General features: G+C 32.9%; 1 protein-coding gene across 1 annotated transcript in view; it reads left to right on the forward strand.

Moving 5' to 3' along the window:
- Positions 1 to 19,096, forward strand: part of LOC118201522 (uncharacterized) — a 236,963-nt gene that overhangs the window by 67,557 nt on the left and 150,310 nt on the right. Inside the window, exon 3 of the mRNA XM_085825294.1 lies at positions 16,118 to 16,206. Within this exon, the coding sequence (XP_085681420.1) occupies positions 16,118 to 16,206 (89 nt within the window). The remainder of the gene's footprint in view (positions 1 to 16,117; positions 16,207 to 19,096) is intronic.

Genomic DNA, 19,096 nt, shown 5'->3' on the forward strand with positions numbered 1-19,096 from the left:
CTATCGTAATTGACTAACACTCTGAATAATAAAATTTTAAGAAAACATCAGTTTCATTCACGTGAATAAAATACATTTTCCAAAAACGTCCAAAAAAATCTATCACAAGTGTCAACATAAAAGATCTACAAATATATTCTTAAGTATTTAAATAACTCATAAGCTGAAGATAAACCAAGAGAAAAAAGTATCAAGAATTCATTGGCATATACCAACAGCAAAGATAAAATAGTTTCCAATAGCAAAGAGAAAACAGTTTCGAAATGTCTAAACCACTACTCACAAAATGTTTAAGAAAAGACGATGACATCACAAAGACATAAATTTAATGGAATATGACATTATTTAAAAATTTTTCGTTCCAAATTTTAGTTCTGATACAGGAAAATACACATTAAGTAATTAAATGTGGGTATTCGTGTACATGTTTTCAAAAAACAAATATATAAATTTTTTGGAAAATTTTGCATATTTTTCTATTTTGGTAATAATATTTTTAAGTTAGGAAAATATTCTGTACTGAACATATGAGTCTACGAAATTCTTAGAAAAAAGTGGAAAGTAAATAATCATTTCGATACTTCGCTAGAAATCAAGTGTTATAGTTAAAAAACGCTTTCAAAATTAACCAAGAGGACAACAAAGTACATATATAAATTATTTTGCTAATCGGTTATGAACTTTTAAATAGGATATATCCAGAATCTTCAAAATTAATAATGAAACGATCAATTTAACCCTTGAAATTTTACTAAAGAAGTCTCAGTAATAGTAAAATGCTGGTTAAAATTGTGCTAACAGAAGGAAAAAATATGCTTTTTTTAAAATATTCGCATGATATGTAATAAAAATGAAAGCATGGCCCCGGTTCAGCAATGCAATACAAGGCGTTAAGGAAAAAAGTTTCTAAACTGAGTTTTTTTTATCACGTACGAAGTGTATTGAAAGAGCGAAAATTAGTAATATATTAGCAGTGGATTAGGAAACAAATTTTCAAAGATAATACTGTGGTATGAAAATTAATCAAAAAGTATAATATGTAAAACCTTTTCTTCGTAATAAGTTATGAATGTTTTCGTTTCAGTAGAATGAAGTTAGAAAGTACAAATTTTGTAATGAAACACTCATTTAAGCTTTTAAGATTTTATTAAAAGATGCAATTAAACACATTCACTTTGAAATATATAATGCAGTAAGGTAAAATATAACTCTGGTTCATCAATACAATATATTAGTTATGTACAATTAATTGTTGATTTCGAATATGATAAAGAAGAAACTTTTGAGTCAAAGAGAAATATATTTACAAAATAATGATTCTTATTTTATTATTAATTTAAATCAAATCTGATGTTTCTTATGAAGATGAGGTACTTTCTTAGACATGTTTCTAAAGAAATTAGTATATAAACTTTTAAGAAAGAAATATATTTCACGAGAAAAACGTCTATGACAATGCAAGTCAGTCATCGTGGTGACTTAGAGAAAATATTCCAAGTCTGTATGAGCTGGGTTAAAAGTCTCTATTATCTACATACGAATACGTCAATGTCAGAGAAAATTAATCCCCATAGAATACTAAGATAAAAATTACATTTCTTTTCTTAACTTCTGGTTTAGCGTGATAGTGAAGTTAAATCTTCCAAACGTGTAACAAAATTATTAATTCGAATGATATAACTATTTAGTAAAAATTTGTTCTCAAGACTTTACGAGGCACTGTAAACGATAAAAAAGGAAAATATTTGAAAATTCAATGATTTGTTGTGGAAGTAAAGTAAAAAATGGTAATATTCAAACTGTTCTAAAGGTTACCAATAGGGTTTTTCACAAAAACGGTTTATGAAAACACGAACACATCACAGCCACCCACAAATAACTTCTGTCAAAAATGAAAATTCTACACTCAAAATTTACTATGAATTCAGGAAAAGAAACATTAGGGGTTTCGAAATGAAGGTACTCATGTAAACTTTCCGGAATGAAATGTACAGTATTTCAGGAAATATTCATTTAACTTCTAACTTGTTCGTAATTTTGTTAAATCATATGTAATGAGCATATGTGAGACACGAAAATGCATTCGTATGCGAAAAAATAACAAACATTTAACTATCTGACAATGAATCAAATTTCATTTGAAATGTAATGGCATGAAAAGTAGTACAATATATCTGTATGGAAAATCTTGATGATAATTTCTGGTGTGTTTTTTTCGAATAAAAAAAATAGTTAAATTCTCCTAGGTTAGTAATGAACTACTAAATTCGGTCAATTTTCATCAAAAATGCCGTAAGAAGTTCTCCGTATTGGTAAAATATTACTTAAATTCTCTAGCTTTGTGACTTCCCTCAGACATTGGCAAGACCAACGGCTGTTTGGTCAATACAAGATAACTATGTGTTTAAAAGGTTACTTCAAAGCTATAAAAGAAATAACAGTTGGGTAAAATTATGGAAATTTTCAAGAAACAAATGTTCTCTTATGTCCTTTTGGTATTATATTTATAAACGAAATGGAAAAATTAAGTAAATACATAGATAAATCTCAAGAAAAAAATGGTAAATTAACATGAAATGTTTACTTGTAGGGTTTATATTTATTTTAACTAACATTTTATTTTAAGTTTAAACTACCTTTCCTGTCAAGCCTTACATTCCCCTGGAATTGCCAATGCAAGGGTATGTAAATTTTAGTAGAACGCGCAAGAATTCAAATTGTCAGCGGAAGTAATCTGAGTTAAATAGAAGGGAAACGAGTTCGAAAGTGTGCTTTTCTTGCTTCACGAGCGTGGAGGTGGCTAGTTAGAAATTGAAGAACCACGCGTTTCGGCCTGTGTGCTTGCCTCGGCAGATTGTTAATCTTTCAACGCAATATTCAGAAGTTTGCTGAATTATCAGCGGTATCTTAGAACGCGATGAGGTTAGTTACGTTTAGAGAGCCTCGTAGTTAATCACTTGTTAGTATTCTTTTTTTTAGTTTCTTATTTTTATTTTACCGCCGGGTCGGCGTAGTTTCTGAGCGTCAAGAGCACGCATTTGTAATTTCTAAAGTTGAATAAAAAGGGATTTAAACCCTTCTCAAGTCTTTGTCTACTTTCCAGTTCTTAGCAGTCACCACTATTGTCGCGTGCAGGTTGGAAGCGCGCAACATTACATACTTAAAATCTATGTAAAGTTGGAAAAGAGTGATCGTAATACATTTGAAAAATAGTTCATATACAGTGCATTAAAATTTTGCACCCGATCTATGAATTCATGAAAATCAGCCCAAAATGTCATTTATCACGCTCGCTTGCTTGCAGTATATTCTCTTGTCGTTTTAATCTTTTTGCTTTTGAGTTGTATTATTTCTGAATCTGAAGCTTTAAAACACAAAATCACTTTGATTTATCAACTTGCGTCTAAATGTAAAGTACAGTCAACCAAATGGAAGATTTTAGCATTAGTAAATGTACTACAGACAAAATAAAATTAAAAATTCTTCATTATTTTTCATGCTCTGTTCATGAAACTAGTCAAGATTCTTATTCCTCACTTATCACATTCGGAACACTTTCAGAAAAAAATATTCGTTTCTTGTTCATGTTTTTGCATACTCAGATACTAATTTTGTTGCAAATATGGCATTTTCTTATTCCATTTTATATTTTACTATTAACGTCTGTCTTGGAAAATTGTTTTCCTTGGAAATGGCATACTTGTCCTATATATCTGCGACTGTTCTAATAAATTACATTACTAACAAGTGTGAATAAAATCCCTAGTTATACATGAATTATCTTGAATGCTTCCTTAATCTGAAATACAAAATGCAACCCATGTGTAAAAATAGAGCAAGTTTTTATCTTAAAACGTTCTCCACGAATACATCTTTTTCTCGGTCCTTACATGCTTTTCTGTATTTATCACTCAAGTTCATTGTGTACCTCTCTTTCATCTAATTTGTGAAGTATTCCTGTTTGAATACTAACATTTGAATTTGTTTAACTGATTTTAAAGTACATGTATATTTTGGTTAATGCGTGGGGAAATGAGGAACTGTGGCACTGAGTGTTCTAAGCATTCCATACTGCATCTTTTCTTAAGATTACAGTCGGTTAAAAGAGAAATGCTTTTCGTAGTTTGTGAAATATATTTTATTTACTTATTATGTGTCATGCTCATGATAAATAAAAACATGTGCGCAGGATTGTATGACTCCAATGTTTAATTAAAATAATGCTTTTTTGAAAGTGTGGTCTTTTTGTGACATATTAAAAAGCGTTAAAATTTTTAAAGTTGGTAATTATAGTAGATTATATGGAGTTTCTGTCATTATTACCTGTTATGTATAATTATTTGTGTGTAGGTTTATTTACTATCTATGAGAAGTTAAATATCAAATAAAGCTGTAAGAGTTAAGCAATGTCAGTTTGAAATTTCTATCTTAAAATTATTTGTGTTAGGTCTTTTATGTTTGTAGGGTTTATATTTATTTTAACTAACATTTATTTTAAGTTTAAACTATCTTTCCTGTCAAGCCTTACTTTCCCCTGGAACTGCCAATGCCAGAATATGTAAATGTGAGTAGAACGCGCAAGCATTCAAATTATCAGCGGAAGTAGTATGATTTAAATAGAAGGAAACAAGTTCGGTGAGAGAGAGTTATTCTTACTTCGCGAGCGCGGAGGTAGAAATCGAGAATTAAAGAAACCCGCGTTGCGGCCTATGTGCTTGGCGGGAAGTAGTTGCAATTGTTCCAGTGAGCTTCCAGTCTGCTGAATTAGCTGCGGTATTTGTAAAACGCGGTGAGTTAGTTATTTTAGAGAGCCTCGTAGTTATAATCTTGTCTTTATTTTCTTTTCAGGTTATTATTTTATTTTGACTGCCTAGTTGGCAAAGTTTGTAAGCGTCAAGAGGACGCAATTGTAAATTAGTACGTTGAATAAAAAAGGGACTTAAACCCTTTATAAGACTCTGTGGTTTATACAAGCTTTCACAGTCACCTCTTGGTTGCGTGCTAGTTAGAGGCGCGCAACGTTATATTGGCGCCCGAACACTTATCGAACTGAAATGGCCGAAAACTGGATGGAAGCCGCTGGACAACACCAAGAAATGACAACGCAGTTAGAAGGATTTGGATACCTGGTCCAGACTTTGAGAGCATCAATCAAGCCAAACGTCTATTTCGACGGAAAAAATTCGGTGTCCGTATTTTTAGAAGGTATAGAAAACCACTTTCAGCTCTATCCTGTGCCTGAAAGACAAAAAGTTGCTATTGCCACATCAGCACTAAGATGACAGGCCGCGCTATGGTGGAAAAATATAGGCAAATTTCTTCTAGGTGAATTTGGAAGCCCGACGTATACATTTGAAAATTTCAAAAAATCGTTAGTAAAGGCCTTCCCCATAGTGAAAGATCGCGCACGGCTGGAAGCCGAGCTATATAGTTATATATAGAGAGCTATATAGTTATATATATAGAGCTATATAGTTATATATAGCCGAGCTATATAGTTATATATATAGAGCTATATAGTTTGAACGGGATACAGCACAATTGACGGACTTTATTTTACGAAAAATCAAGCTAACGGATATGCTGTATGGCAAGAAACCCGATGCGGAGATTATTGAAATAATATTACCAAGATTGTTACCCGCTGTCCAAGACTACTTTGAAATTAGAAACCCAACCACATTGCAGGAACTTTTCGAATTGGCGGTGAAGTTTCAAAATCGCAGAATCGCGGAAAGAGCGAGAGGGGAAACATATTCTCAAAGTACCAGAAGGAAGGAGGAAACAAGAAATGGAAATCGCTCATATGGGGGAAAGAACTATCAAGCTAACGCATCGAAACTTGAAGGGCAAGGCCCAAAAAGAAAATTTGAAAATAAGCATCCGCGTACCCAGAAGACACAGATTGAAAGGAAAGCTTTAAACGACTAGAGGGGCCTGTGAAAGGGAGGGTCCAGACCCCGGAAGTTTTAGAAAAACCCTCAAATAGACATCTAAATACAGTCATCGTAAAAAACTCACAGCTACCAAATATACAAGTCCTGGTTGGCGATGTACCAGTAGAAGCCCTCATCGATACAGGAGCAGAAGGAAAATTCATGAGTGAAAAGTTCTTCAAAAAGAATTTTTATAGGATACGACTCTTTAAAACCAGAAATACGGAAGTTATAGCGGCGCAAGGAAAAACATGTCACTGCATCGGGAAAGTATCATTAAACATACAGGTAAAAGAGGAAAATCTCAAAGTATTAATTTTTGTGGTGAAACACCTCCAACACTCTCTTATTTTAGGTATGGACTTTTTAAGGGCCGCGAGGGCCAAATTAAATTTTCAAGATAGTTCCGTGGTGCTGGAGATGGACCAGAGGGTGGTGGAACCGGTGGAGACACCTGAATTGGACCTTAGCCATTTGAATGACCAGGAAAGTAAAGCAATACAGCAAGTGGTGAGTAATTTTTCTCATTTGTTTTCAGAAAAACCGGGAAACTGTCAGATTGTGACTCACAAGATTCAATTAAATGCCGAAAAACCTTGTAGGACTAAACCTTACCGCTATGACAAACAAAAAGACGTAATCATCGAAGAACATATTCAGGAGATGTTAAAGAATAAAATAATAACGCCCATAAATAGTGAATACGCGAGTCCAGTCGTATTATGTAGGAAAAAGAACGAGTTTCCTCCTTCGGATAAAAGGGCTTGGAGGTTTGCTATCGATTATAGAAAACTAAATAGCATAACTAAATTCCCAGTTTACCCTTTGCCGGTTATAGACGAGATCATTAGACAGATCAAATCGACAAGATATATGTCTACTTTGGACTTAACGTCTGGCTACTATCAAATAGCTATGAGACCCGAAGATATACATAAAACCGCGTTTATAACAAAATCGGGCACTTATGCATTTTTACGCATACCTTTTGGGTTGTGTGGGGCCCCATCAACATTCCAGAGAGCTATGGACATTGTTCTAAAGCCTGTCCTAGGAAAATCAACTTTAATTTATCTAGATGATATAATTATAACGAGTAGTACGTTGGAACAACACGTTAATGATCTCGAACAAGTTTTTAAATTATTAAAAGAGGCCGGTCTTACAATTAACGCCTCAAAATGCAAGTTCGCAACTAAAGAACTTAAATATCTCGGTTATAAAATTTCGCAAAAGGGTATAGAAACGCAAGATTCAAAAATAAAAGCTATTAAGAATTTCCCACCGCCCAACACCGCCAAGAAACTTTCGTCTTTCCTTGGACTATGTTCTTACTATCGATCTTTCATAAAAGATTTCGCTAATATTGTTGAACCACTCTTAGTAATCAAAAGAAAAAAGAGTAAATTTACGTGGACAGCGGAAGCTAACACGGCTTTTGAAAGATTAAAAGAAGCGCTTATTAATGCCCCTGTTTTAAAATTCCCTGAGGGGGACGAAAACCTGGAAATTGCGGCAGATGCATCAGACTATGCGGTGGGTGCGGTTCTTATGCAAAATAACCATCCGCTGGCATTTTTTAGTAAAACATTGAATCAAACACAAAGGAATTATACAGCTACAGAAAGAGAAACATTAGCCGTATTAATGGCTGTACACAAATTTCGAGTTTATTTCGGCAAATCGCCAGTAACAGTCTTTTCGGATCATGCGGCGGTTGGTAGACTTTACTCGGGAAAAAACCTAACGCCCAGGTTAATAAGATGGGCTTTAAAACTCCAAGATTATAATATCACAATAAAATATAAACCGGGTAAGGAAAACAATGTAGCTGACGCACTTTCTCGTATAAAACTGGACGATGAAGGTAATGAACTTAAATGCGCTGTGTTGACTTCAAAAATTTTAGATTCTAGAGATACCGTTATTACTGAACTGAAAGCTGATCCTGAATTTGGAAATATCTATGCTTATTTGAAAGACCCCGAAAGCTTTGAGCATACAGATATCGATGCGATAAGAAATAGAGCAAAAAACTATGAAATAATAGATAATTTATTATTCTATACGAAAACAACGAACGAAAATCTTGAGTATAAGCCAGTCATCCCAGCCTCGCTTCGATTAAGCATTTTGAAGGAGTTGCACGAAAAAAAAACAGCGGGCCACCTCGGGGTCAGAAAGACTTTAAAAAGGGTACGCGAGGCGGTATATTTCCCGCAATTATACAAAATAGTAACGGCGTATGTCAGGTCCTGCAATCAATGTCAGTTAATAAATGATATTAATTACAGCCCGGCCGGGTACTTAAATAGCATTCGCGCTACATTTCCGAATGAAATTTTAGGCATAGATCTCCTTGGTCCCTTCCCCCAGAGCGAGTTAAATAAAAATCGTTTTCTTTTAGTAATAGTAGATCATTTTTCAAAATGGATAGAAATTGTTCCACTTAAACGCGCGTCAGCCAAAACAGTCGCAGATGCATTCTTACACAGATACATTTTAAAATACGGTGCACCGATAAAAGTCATTAGCGATAACGGAAAACAATTCATTAGTCAAATATTTGAAAACATATGCAATGGACTTGATATACGCCATATCAAAATGGTTCCGTATAGACCACAGGCTAACATAGCAGAAAGAGTTAATAAAAACATTGTAAAAATAATTCGCAGTTACGTTAGCACACATCACAAGCGCTGGGATGGCTACATAAATGAATTAGCTTATGCATTAAGAACGGCACATCATGATACTACGGGAAAAACTCCAGCAGAATTATTTTTAGGCAGAAAGTTAATTACGCCTTTAGATAAATTATTCTTTGTGCAACAAAGAGAGCAGGAATTTAGACAAAAGGACGTGCAAAAACTAATTGATCAGGCGCTTAAAACTTCGGATACGGCAAGAAATAGACAAAAGTTATATTACGATAGAAAACGCCGTGAAGCAGATTTTAAAGTTGGGGATAAAGTGTTGAAGCGGAAATTTTCTTTATCAAGTGCCCCAGACAATTTTATGGCAAAGCTAGCTCCAAAGTTTGAAGGCCCCTATGTAATTCAGGAAATCAAAGGAGTAGTCTTATATCTTAAAAACGAGAGAGGGGAAATCTGTAAAGCAAGTCCCGACCAGGTGAAAAAGTACTATAATCCAAATGATTTTGAAATCCTTAAAAGTTTCTTGCAGGACTCAAGTCTAAACGAAATAGAAGGGCCAGAGACTGCAACAACTATTCCACCACCCAAGAAACGGAGAACTGAAGAGAGACCTAGCACTTCTACAACCCGGACGTCGGTATCAAAAAGAAAAAAGGATTTTCAAACTCCGGCGTTTAAGAAAAACAAAAATACAGATGAACCGGGTAAAGAAACCGTGGTAAAGACGAAAACACCACCTACAAAAGATGGCAGGAGAAATTACACATCAAGGAGAACGCGCACACGGCCACAGAGTCAGGTGCCAGCAAGGCCGCCGTTCCGGAAACTGAAACGCCAACAGGAGGCACAGAAGTACGAGGAACAGAAGAAATTCAAGGACTCCAGACCGGAGGACGTCAAGACCAGCCGTCCCAGGCAGAAACGCAAAGGCCAACAACCAGACGATTACTCCGTCAAGAGGCCAGCATGTAGAGGGCGCAAAAGAAAGATCAACGGGGACGACACGCGGAGATCAACAAGGAGAAGATTGACATCCATGACACCTCTAACTTGGGATCAATTTTGTCAAAAACAGATGACGGAGTTTCAAGCATCGAAAACTCAAAGATAAGTTAAAACCTTCTATAATTTTTTTTTCTCTTTTGTTCCGAAATGTTATGCATAAGTACGAAGTTCTATGTTTTGACGAAAGTCAATATGTCTCGGTTGAGACTTAGTTTTGTTTTACTTTATTTAGCTAAGGCAAAAGTATTATTTTCTTTAAGTGTAAAAGCTAAAAACAAGCATTTTCTGTTGGTCGAAAGACTAATTCTGTTATGTTAAAGCCAAAATTTGGCCGGAGATAAAAATAACTTCGTATTCTTGTACTAATAAGAATTTTAGTTCCAGTACCACCAGCTTGGCGAAGAATGAGTAAAGTAAAAATTTATTTTCTCTTATTCATTTTATGGTAAATTGTAAAAAGCGTATGTATGAAACTTTTGTAAATGTATGTAAATACTTGCATGTTATGTAAAAGTAGAATTTAGTCTAGAAGCATAAAATTGTAGATGCTAAAAGTGAATGCTTAAAAGCAATGAAGTCAAAATTTAAGTATTAAACTGTAAAATCATGCTTTAGAGCGAAAGCCTGCATGTTTAAAGATGAATGAGGGGGAAGCTAGAATGAATGTGTTTTGTAGGGTTCTCCACCTACATTTGAATTTTTAAGACTGTTAAAGTAGCTCATTGAGTTGTAGAATGTCGAGTAAGGTGTGTCTATTTGGTTGTTGAATTCTAACAAATCATGGTGGTTAGGGGAAGTGTTGTAAGACTAAAACACGAATATTCCCGTTTGACACCACACACGGTGGAGAGCCAGGGTAAAGTTAAATTAATGCTTGAAAAATTGAATGAATGTGAAGTAAGCAATAACTAAGAAAAACGAAACGTTAAAAACAAAAATTTATTGTGTCAAGAAAGTGTAAATTATAATGTATATAGAAAGATACTGATACTTATTCCTTCCAGATGCTGGAAAGAAAGACCAAGATTGATTGATGAAGTCCAGGAAAAGTTGCTGTAAGAAGAAAGCTGTGTAACGACTAACAGAATTTTAATTGTTACATAAGATTTTTTCTGTGTAAACGAGGCTTTCGCCAGTTAGTTCAGAATTAGATAAACTTACAACAGGTCGTTTGTAGGACCTGCTTCCAAGTTTTCCAAATTCTGGCAGCGGCAAATGTAGGGTTTATATTTATTTTAACTAACATTTATTTTAAGTTTAAACTATCTTTCCTGTCAAGCCTTACTTTCCCCTGGAATTGCCAATGCCAGAGTATGTAAATTTTAGTAGAACGCGCAAGGTTTCAAATTATCAACGGAAGTAGTATGATTTAAATAGAAGGAAACAAGTTCGGTGAGAGAGAGTTATTCTTACTTCGCGAGCGCGGAGGTAGAAATCGAGAATTAAAGAAACCCGCGTTGCGGCCTATGTGCTTGGCGGGAAGTAGTTGCAATTGTTCCAGTGAGCTTCAAGTCTGCTGAATTAGCTGCGGTATTTGTAAAACGCGGTGAGTTAGTTATTTTAGAGAGCCTCGTAGTTATAATCTTGTCTTTATTTTCTTTTCAGGTTATTATTTTATTTTGACTGCCTAGTTGGCAAAGTTTGTAAGCGTCAAGAGGACGCAATTGTAAATTAGTACGTTGAATAAAAAAGGGACTTAAACCCTTTATAAGACTCTGTGGTTTATACAAGCTTTCACAGTCACCTCTTGGTTGCGTGCTAGTTAGAGGCGCGCAACGTTATATTGGCGCCCGAACACTTATCGAACTGACATTTGAATTTGTTTAACTGATTTTAAAGTACATGTATATTTTGGTTAATGCGTGGGGAAATGAGGAACTGTGGCACTGAGTGTTCTAAGCATTCCATACTGCATCTTTTCTTAAGATTACAGTCGGTTAAAAGAGAAATGCTTTTCGTAGTTTGTGAAATATATTTTATTTACTTATTATGTGTCATGCTCATGATAAATAAAAACATGTGCGCAGGATTGTATGACTCCAATGTTTAATTAAAATAATGCTTTTTTGAAAGTGTGGTCTTTCTTATGACATATTAAAAAGCGTTAAAATTTTTAAAGTTGGTAATTATAGTAGATTATATGGAGTTTCTGTCATTATTACCTGTTATGTATAATTATTTGTGTGTAGGTTTATTTACTATCTATGAGAAGTTAAATATCAAATAAAGCTGTAAGAGTTAAGCAATGTCAGTTTGAAATTTCTACCTTAAAATTATTTGTGTTAGGTCTTTTATGTTAATTACTATGTTAGATCATTATTTGGAACTCTACTCAATATTTCGTGTAATGTATCATTACTATGTAGGAATCATTTGTCAGGTATGATAAATTAAATTTCGTTCTCAAAAGGCTGTAAGAGTTCAGAGCTAAATAAATTATTAACAATGTGAAATATGGGTATTTTTCAGTTAATTTACAATGAATACGTTAAAAATATTCCAAGTTAACAAATTTTTATATTCCAAGTTGAGAAAAAATCGATAAAGTTTCATTGCTATGGCTGAATATTAATTCCATGTGTATTATAGACTTTAAATTCTCCTTCACAAATGTGACTATAATTCAAATTTAAAATAATGCGTTACAATGTGGATATTATTCTCTGTAGTCAAAATATAATTCAATTTTCTGTACCTTGTTAAGAGAGTTAGGCTGTGATAAGTTCAAATAGAGTAGTGTTTATAAAGTTCTGCGGTAAATGGTGGAATCATACTAAGAATCCGAGTGACGTTTTCACATGAAGGAAAAAAATCAAGGTTTCAGTGTATGTTTGGTGATTTAAGTAGGATATGTGCAAGAAAATACAAGATATTTTTGTAAAATATTTCAAAGAGTTAGCAAAATTTGTGTTAGTAGTATAAATGAATCTTACTGAATAAAAGGGAAGTAGGATATGTGCAAGAAAATACAAGATATTTTTGTAAAATATTTCAAAGAGTTAGCAAAATTTGTGTTAGTAGTATAAATGAATCTTACTGAATAAAAGGGAGTGTTCTGAATATATATGTATAAATATCTGTAGAGTAAAATAAGAAGAAATGAAGTACTATTGGCATGTATCTAAACTGGGTAGAAATGTTCCGTGCATTGGTTTGAGTGGCTTCATACCATGAAAATTTATTGCTCCTTATAAGATTTATTTAAAGTCAGTAGGTCTTACAATAAAGAAACATGTGTAAGTCTGTATTTATTATGGGGAAAAGGAATCAGAAATACAGCATGAATATGTTTTATAAGTTAAAATATAAGGGTAAATGTGTAAATGGAAAGTGTAAAAATTACATTTTTCAGACACAGTTTGGTGAATCCTTTGAATAAAAGTAAGACGTGTAAAAGGGAATCAACAAAGTTTTGTATAGTTAGTAAAATACATTAGAAGGAAAAGTTCTGAGTATCTCCAACTTAGTAGTAAAAAAGTAAGAAATGTAGTATTCCAGTTAAACTATATAGAATGAGCATTGTGTACATTGGTTTAAAATTACAGAAAATATTATTTAATGAAGTTATATGCATGTAAATTCCAGCTTAAAATTTCAAAGACGGAGAAATGTAGGTAAGTTTACTTTTGGAGAAATGGAAGTGTAACGTGATGTTGTATTTAAAACAAGGGGGAAAATAATTAAGGGTAAAATAAAAATGTAACAAAAAAATTAAGGGAAAGAGGAAAAAAAAATAAAATTTACTTTTGGAAGCAAAATGCATAAGGGAAAAAACAAAAAACTGCATCTGTGTAAACAAAAAACTCAAAAAATATTACTTTTGTAAAAAAAAAAATTAAGTTAAAAATGTAGTAACACCTTTTTTTTAAATAAAAAGCGGAAAGGAAAAAATTAAATTTGTAAAAATAAAAATTACTTTTGTAAAACCAAAAACAGTTTAAACAAAAAAATTGAAATAAAGTAAAAAAATATGAAAAGGAAAAAAAAAACTTTTGCAAAATAAAAAAGTGAAAAGGAAAAATTCAATTCGTAAATAAAAATATTACTTTTGTAGAACCAAAAAGAAAATTAAATATAAAAAAATAAACTTTGCAAGATAAAAAGTAAAAAGAAAATTTAAGTTCACTTTTGTGGAAGTAAACGTCAATTTGCGAAAGTTAAAAATAAAATTTATGTTTGGGAAAGGGAAAAAAAAATGAAATCAAAAATTAATAAATTAACTAAAAAAATAGTAAGAATAAGATGAAAAATGAAAACAATTAAAATATCTTAATAATAAAAAAAATTAAACTGTGGGAAAATCTTACATTTAAAACAGCAATGAATAAAGTAATGATTAAGAAGCCAAAAGAAATCCTAGCCGTCGTGTAAAAACAAATGAAGCGGATGCTCAGACTTTCAGCCTTATGTCATCAATGGTGCAAAACGTCAAAGGGCCAAAGAGGGTTTCAAATAACAAGTCTGATAAGAGGACCGGGTAGCCGAGCGGTAAAGAGCTAGACCTCCCATCCTAGAGATAGCGAGTTCGAATCTCAGCCGTGGAGTTATTTTTAAAATACAGGGAAAATGATACTAAATTCATTAAAAATGGATTAAAATATAATGGAATCAATTAAAACTAATTAAAACTAATGACGGATTAAATAATTAAAATGTATCGTATAAAAATGAGTAAATAATTAAAAGTAATGACGTATTAAATAATTAAAAACAATAAATTAAAAGTGGTGTCCTGCCAAACACGTGGTTAAGAGCTCGTTGCCATAAACATAAAAAATAGTGTCGTTGCCACAAAAAATAAAAACTTTGAAAACATAAAATCGTTGCCACAGAATCAAAACGAAAGTTTGATGATGTCATTCCATCACGTGATACAAGATGGCGCTGGTGTTGTCACTTCCGGTTCCAGGCCCCTCTGGATACTACCCACGCCCCTTTTCTGTGACGTCACTTCCGCCTACCGAGTACGGTGGCTGACTACTGATTCAGTTACAAAAATAGCAATACAGAGAAGGTTTATATTGTTTTTGTCAAAGACATTTAGGTGTTACAGTAATTGCAGTTCGCATGAAATCAATGTAGCGCATGGAACCTGAAGTTCAAGACTTTCCCAAATACTTGATTTCCTAATATTTTGTGAGAAGGCGCTGTGAATGCTTTTCAGATACGTAAAATCACACAGTACTCTAGCCTACTTACAAACAGCGTATTGTCTTTTTCTTCAAGCCAAAACGAGTTACAAATAGCTCCTTACTGCTTAATGTTTTAAAAAAATTAAGTCCAATATGATCTGTACTCGAGGTTTGTAAAAACAAATAATAACATTCCAGAGTAAACTGTTTAAGAAATACGGGACTGTTTTCTGCCATTTCAATCAAATCCTTATTGCATTTCTATTTCCAGCCTTAAAAGGTTGTAGCAATAACAGCTGCATAAATTCAAATAGAAAGTTTCATATAAACTTCTTTCGAAAGATTCCGGTATTTTTTTTTTAAACTTGAAATAGATTAGTAATCTTTGTCACTAGTTATTAATTGAAAGGTTAGCTGGAACTGATTGAAAAAAATCCAGTCTAAAATTTTTGTAGATAAGTTATATAATATAGCCGAATATGAGAAAGAGATTTGAGCAGTTTTAAAGAGCTCCCAGCTGAGATTCGTGCTTAGGGCTTTTATCGTCCACTGACAACCTACTCATAACATTCTTGCGACTCATATTTTAGGATTTAATTGTAATTTGAAAGCGCCTTTAACATGAAATCAATAGAAGCAATAACAAAGTGTTGTGAAGGGGGGACAAATCTTCATTTCCCACATCGATCCTTAAATTTTATGCCATAGAAAATAAAATAACTAATTCTATTTATTCATTGTATTTCATTGACTTTAAACACCTCAAATGTAAAATGACCACATTTATAAACTTTCATATTTATATTTCTTATTGAGAATGCCATTACTTAAGTTTAATTTATGTGTGAAAAGTAATAATACGATTTCGTAGATTAGTTTTTTATCTCTTTGTTGACACGATCAATAATAATTCCTCACACGGCATAAACCCAACAAAATACCGCTTTCGTGCAAAGTAGTCAAACCTTGAAACTTAATAGTTTTCCATTACAATTCTGTTCAAGAAAATATTGTTCAAAGTTTTCGTTTTGGAAGTTTTTACTTGTAAAATTTCTTAATGTAGAAAACATCCACATGATAATTCGGAAACCTTTCATTTGCGAAAACTTTCAAAGAGACTGATTTCTGTAAAACTTCTAAACACTGTAAGCTAATTTTAGGTTAAAATAGATTGAGATTTAATTTCGAATAAAGCTTTTTTTACTAAAATATGTAACTAAATTCATTTCATTGCATGTAACTTCGAAACTGCCATTAATAATAGACTCTGATATTTCGCGTTTGACACACCAGCGTTAAATCAAACCTCATCTGCAGTAATCTGTCACGTTAGGCACCATTTAACGTGGTACCTTACTAATGAAAAGCTTGTGTTTCTTTTCAGATCGATACCATGCTACCATGGGGATTGCAACGAAGCGGGAATTTGTGAATGTGACCTTTGTTGGATAGGAGACAACTGCAACAAATATGGTAAGCTGTCATCCATTTGTTAGTTTCCCCTAATGGCGGGAATAACAAAATGGAAATGATTTATTTTTGCTACTTTTATGCATCTAAATATAGGGATGGAATGATTTGAGGATAAGCACTTTCTACCAGCTTATTTTTACTTTTCTACTAACCATAGAAATGAGTTAAATCTTTAGATATTATATTTTATAATTTGAAACAACGAAAGATTTTAATGAAATAATTAAATCATTTTTACGGTGACTACGCTTGTACGTAAATGATGTATTTCTACATAACTATGGAATCATTAAGCGACATTCACATTTATATATGGTTTTAAATTGAATGAAAATAATATATTAAAAAAAATTAAAGTCTCTGTTTAAATATTTAGTACAAGATATATGCAAATAAGTTACAAAAATACAAGTGTTCGAAAACAAATGTGAGCCACTGTAATATGCACATGGCACCTAAAAGATGAAGTAAAAGAAGAGCGATAATTATGCAGTCTCATACTACGTTAAATCTAATGAATTTTATGCTTACTACACTATCTAGCACTACAGATCTATCATTGAAAGCTGCTATTGTTATCAGTGACTTAATATATGTTATTTTTCCATCTTCTGTTTAAAGATGCAGTTTAACAGCGAAAGCGTTCGAAAAATGGATTCAAACAGAACCAGTTGCGTAAATGAAAACAGTAGGTTGTTGAATAAATATTTATTTAACAAAGAGAACTAACTCAAAAATAAATATTATGACTGCTTATCATTAGGTTTGTTGAAGCTAGAAACATGGTCTTGTCGAAGCTGGAAGAGTGCCGAATACCCTCTCTGGCATTCGTACTCCGGGCGTTTCGACTACTTGCCAGATATGCTTCCAACTATGAGTTTATCTTATCTAACGACGCGTGAGGCTAGAAGAAACTTTTCCAGAAAAGAACTTATCGTTCTTCTGTTTACCAGTAGCATCATCCTAGACGAAGCATGCTACTATGTATCGGATAGTTATGCGGACATTTTGCAATGAGATGAAAATGTTTCGCTTAAAGCTGTATCCCTCGTAGGTTTCTTCCAGACAACTGGTTTTTGTTTAAGTCAACCAATCTGATATTTCGAAAGCGAAATTTCGCTTTTTTCGACGCGCTGTTGAGGATAGGTAATGGTTTGTTTGGTTTCGGTTCGGTATATTTGATTATGGTAAAGGAATACTTGCCTAGAGGGAGAGATGTCTCCGTGGAGGATTTACCAGGGAAACTGGCTAGTATACATACTGCACATGAGTAAACCACGAAAACGTGCGGAACCAGCCCGTTCGCCGAGATTCGAACACCGGAATGAACTATCCGTGTTCAGTGACTATACCGCTCGGCCGCTCAAGGGTAGGAAATAAATGGGGCTCTACTTTTACACCAGGAAGGTACGCGGCAAGGTGGGAGAAAGAAAATTCTTACTTTCTTCACCATTTAAAGGGCGAATGAGGATGCGGGAACCCAATCGCGAAATCCTAGTGATGACGAGTTATCTTCTACCACTTTTGAGTCGGGATGCCATTGTGGTGTTTTATATTTTTAAGGATTTTTTTACTAGGAATCAGATAAGTCAGCAATACTTTCGCTGGTGTTCGAAGGCTTTACCTCTCGACGGCTAGTCGGACGTGCTTCCAATTATTTCAAAGAAACGAGGTAGAAAGTGAGAAAAGTTAGCATGATTGGTGTACTATCAATACGATAGAAATATCATATATATCTTATTGTACTAGGTACTGCTTATTACTGAATTAAGTTTTACATGATAAGGTATACATAGAAGTATGATGGCTTAAATTGGAATACGCAACAAAATTAGTACTAGGAAATATGTGGTGAGGATTAATAACATGCAATTATAAACGTACAGTCTTACGCAACAATGTTCATTATTATGCATGAATACTGTAGAAAGTGAGACAAAAATACTACTTTGAACTAGAGATGCTACTTGTGAACTAGAAATTTTATGAAAATAAAGTACAACTATATGAATCAGTATAGGTTATAAAAGAGTAATATTATAAAACCCATAAGAGATATAACGATTATAAACAAGAAATATTAATTATGAATTAGAAAAATTATTAAAATATATAATACAAAAAAATATGCCTTCATTCGCAAAAGGCTAATGCATCATTGAAACTAATATAATGAGCGATGAAAATACATTCAAGTAATTTTGAAGTAATTCAAATACTTTGGGTTGTTTACGTAATATAAGGCATGTATCACATTACGTAAACACTGAAATATATATTGTTATGTGATTCACGTAAACACTAATATATATTGTTACATAGCGTAAACGTTAATATTGTTACACAATTATTGTATGTTTACATTGTTAAGTAAACATTGTAAAATATATATCACGATAATAAGAAGATTAAGGAACCTCATACTTGAATAGGTTTATCATCTGTGTTTACTATATTGCAGTTTGTTATTTTGTGCTGTCGTTTTCTGTATTTTTCAGATTAGACATAGATTAGACATAGATAGCCAGAAGATTTTTTTTCAGTTTAGAAATTTTAAATTATATGTTAAAAAACTTCAAATGTAAAATTATACTAAATATTTTTTTATCATTCTGCATATCAATGTTTTGAGCATGTAATAATAAGGTACAGTAAGTGCAGTAATAATTTAAACAGGTACAGTAATGGTAAGGTACAGGAATAAATTAAGCAAAACAAAAACAGAACTACCCGTATTCTAGAACTCATTCTGATAGTTTTGGATTCAGCGATGAGTGAGAAAAGCACGAATGTAACTGCATTAAAAGAAACAGAATAATACAGATTCAAATCAAAGGTTTTCGAAAACAATTAAAATATTTCATTGCAAAAATGACTCTAAATATCGAAT

Source organism: Stegodyphus dumicola, chromosome 10 (genome assembly GCF_044657685.1).
Source record: "Stegodyphus dumicola isolate Sdum_Otavi_A_Nest chromosome 10, ASM4465768v1".
Taxonomy (NCBI): Eukaryota; Metazoa; Arthropoda; class Arachnida; order Araneae; family Eresidae; genus Stegodyphus; species Stegodyphus dumicola.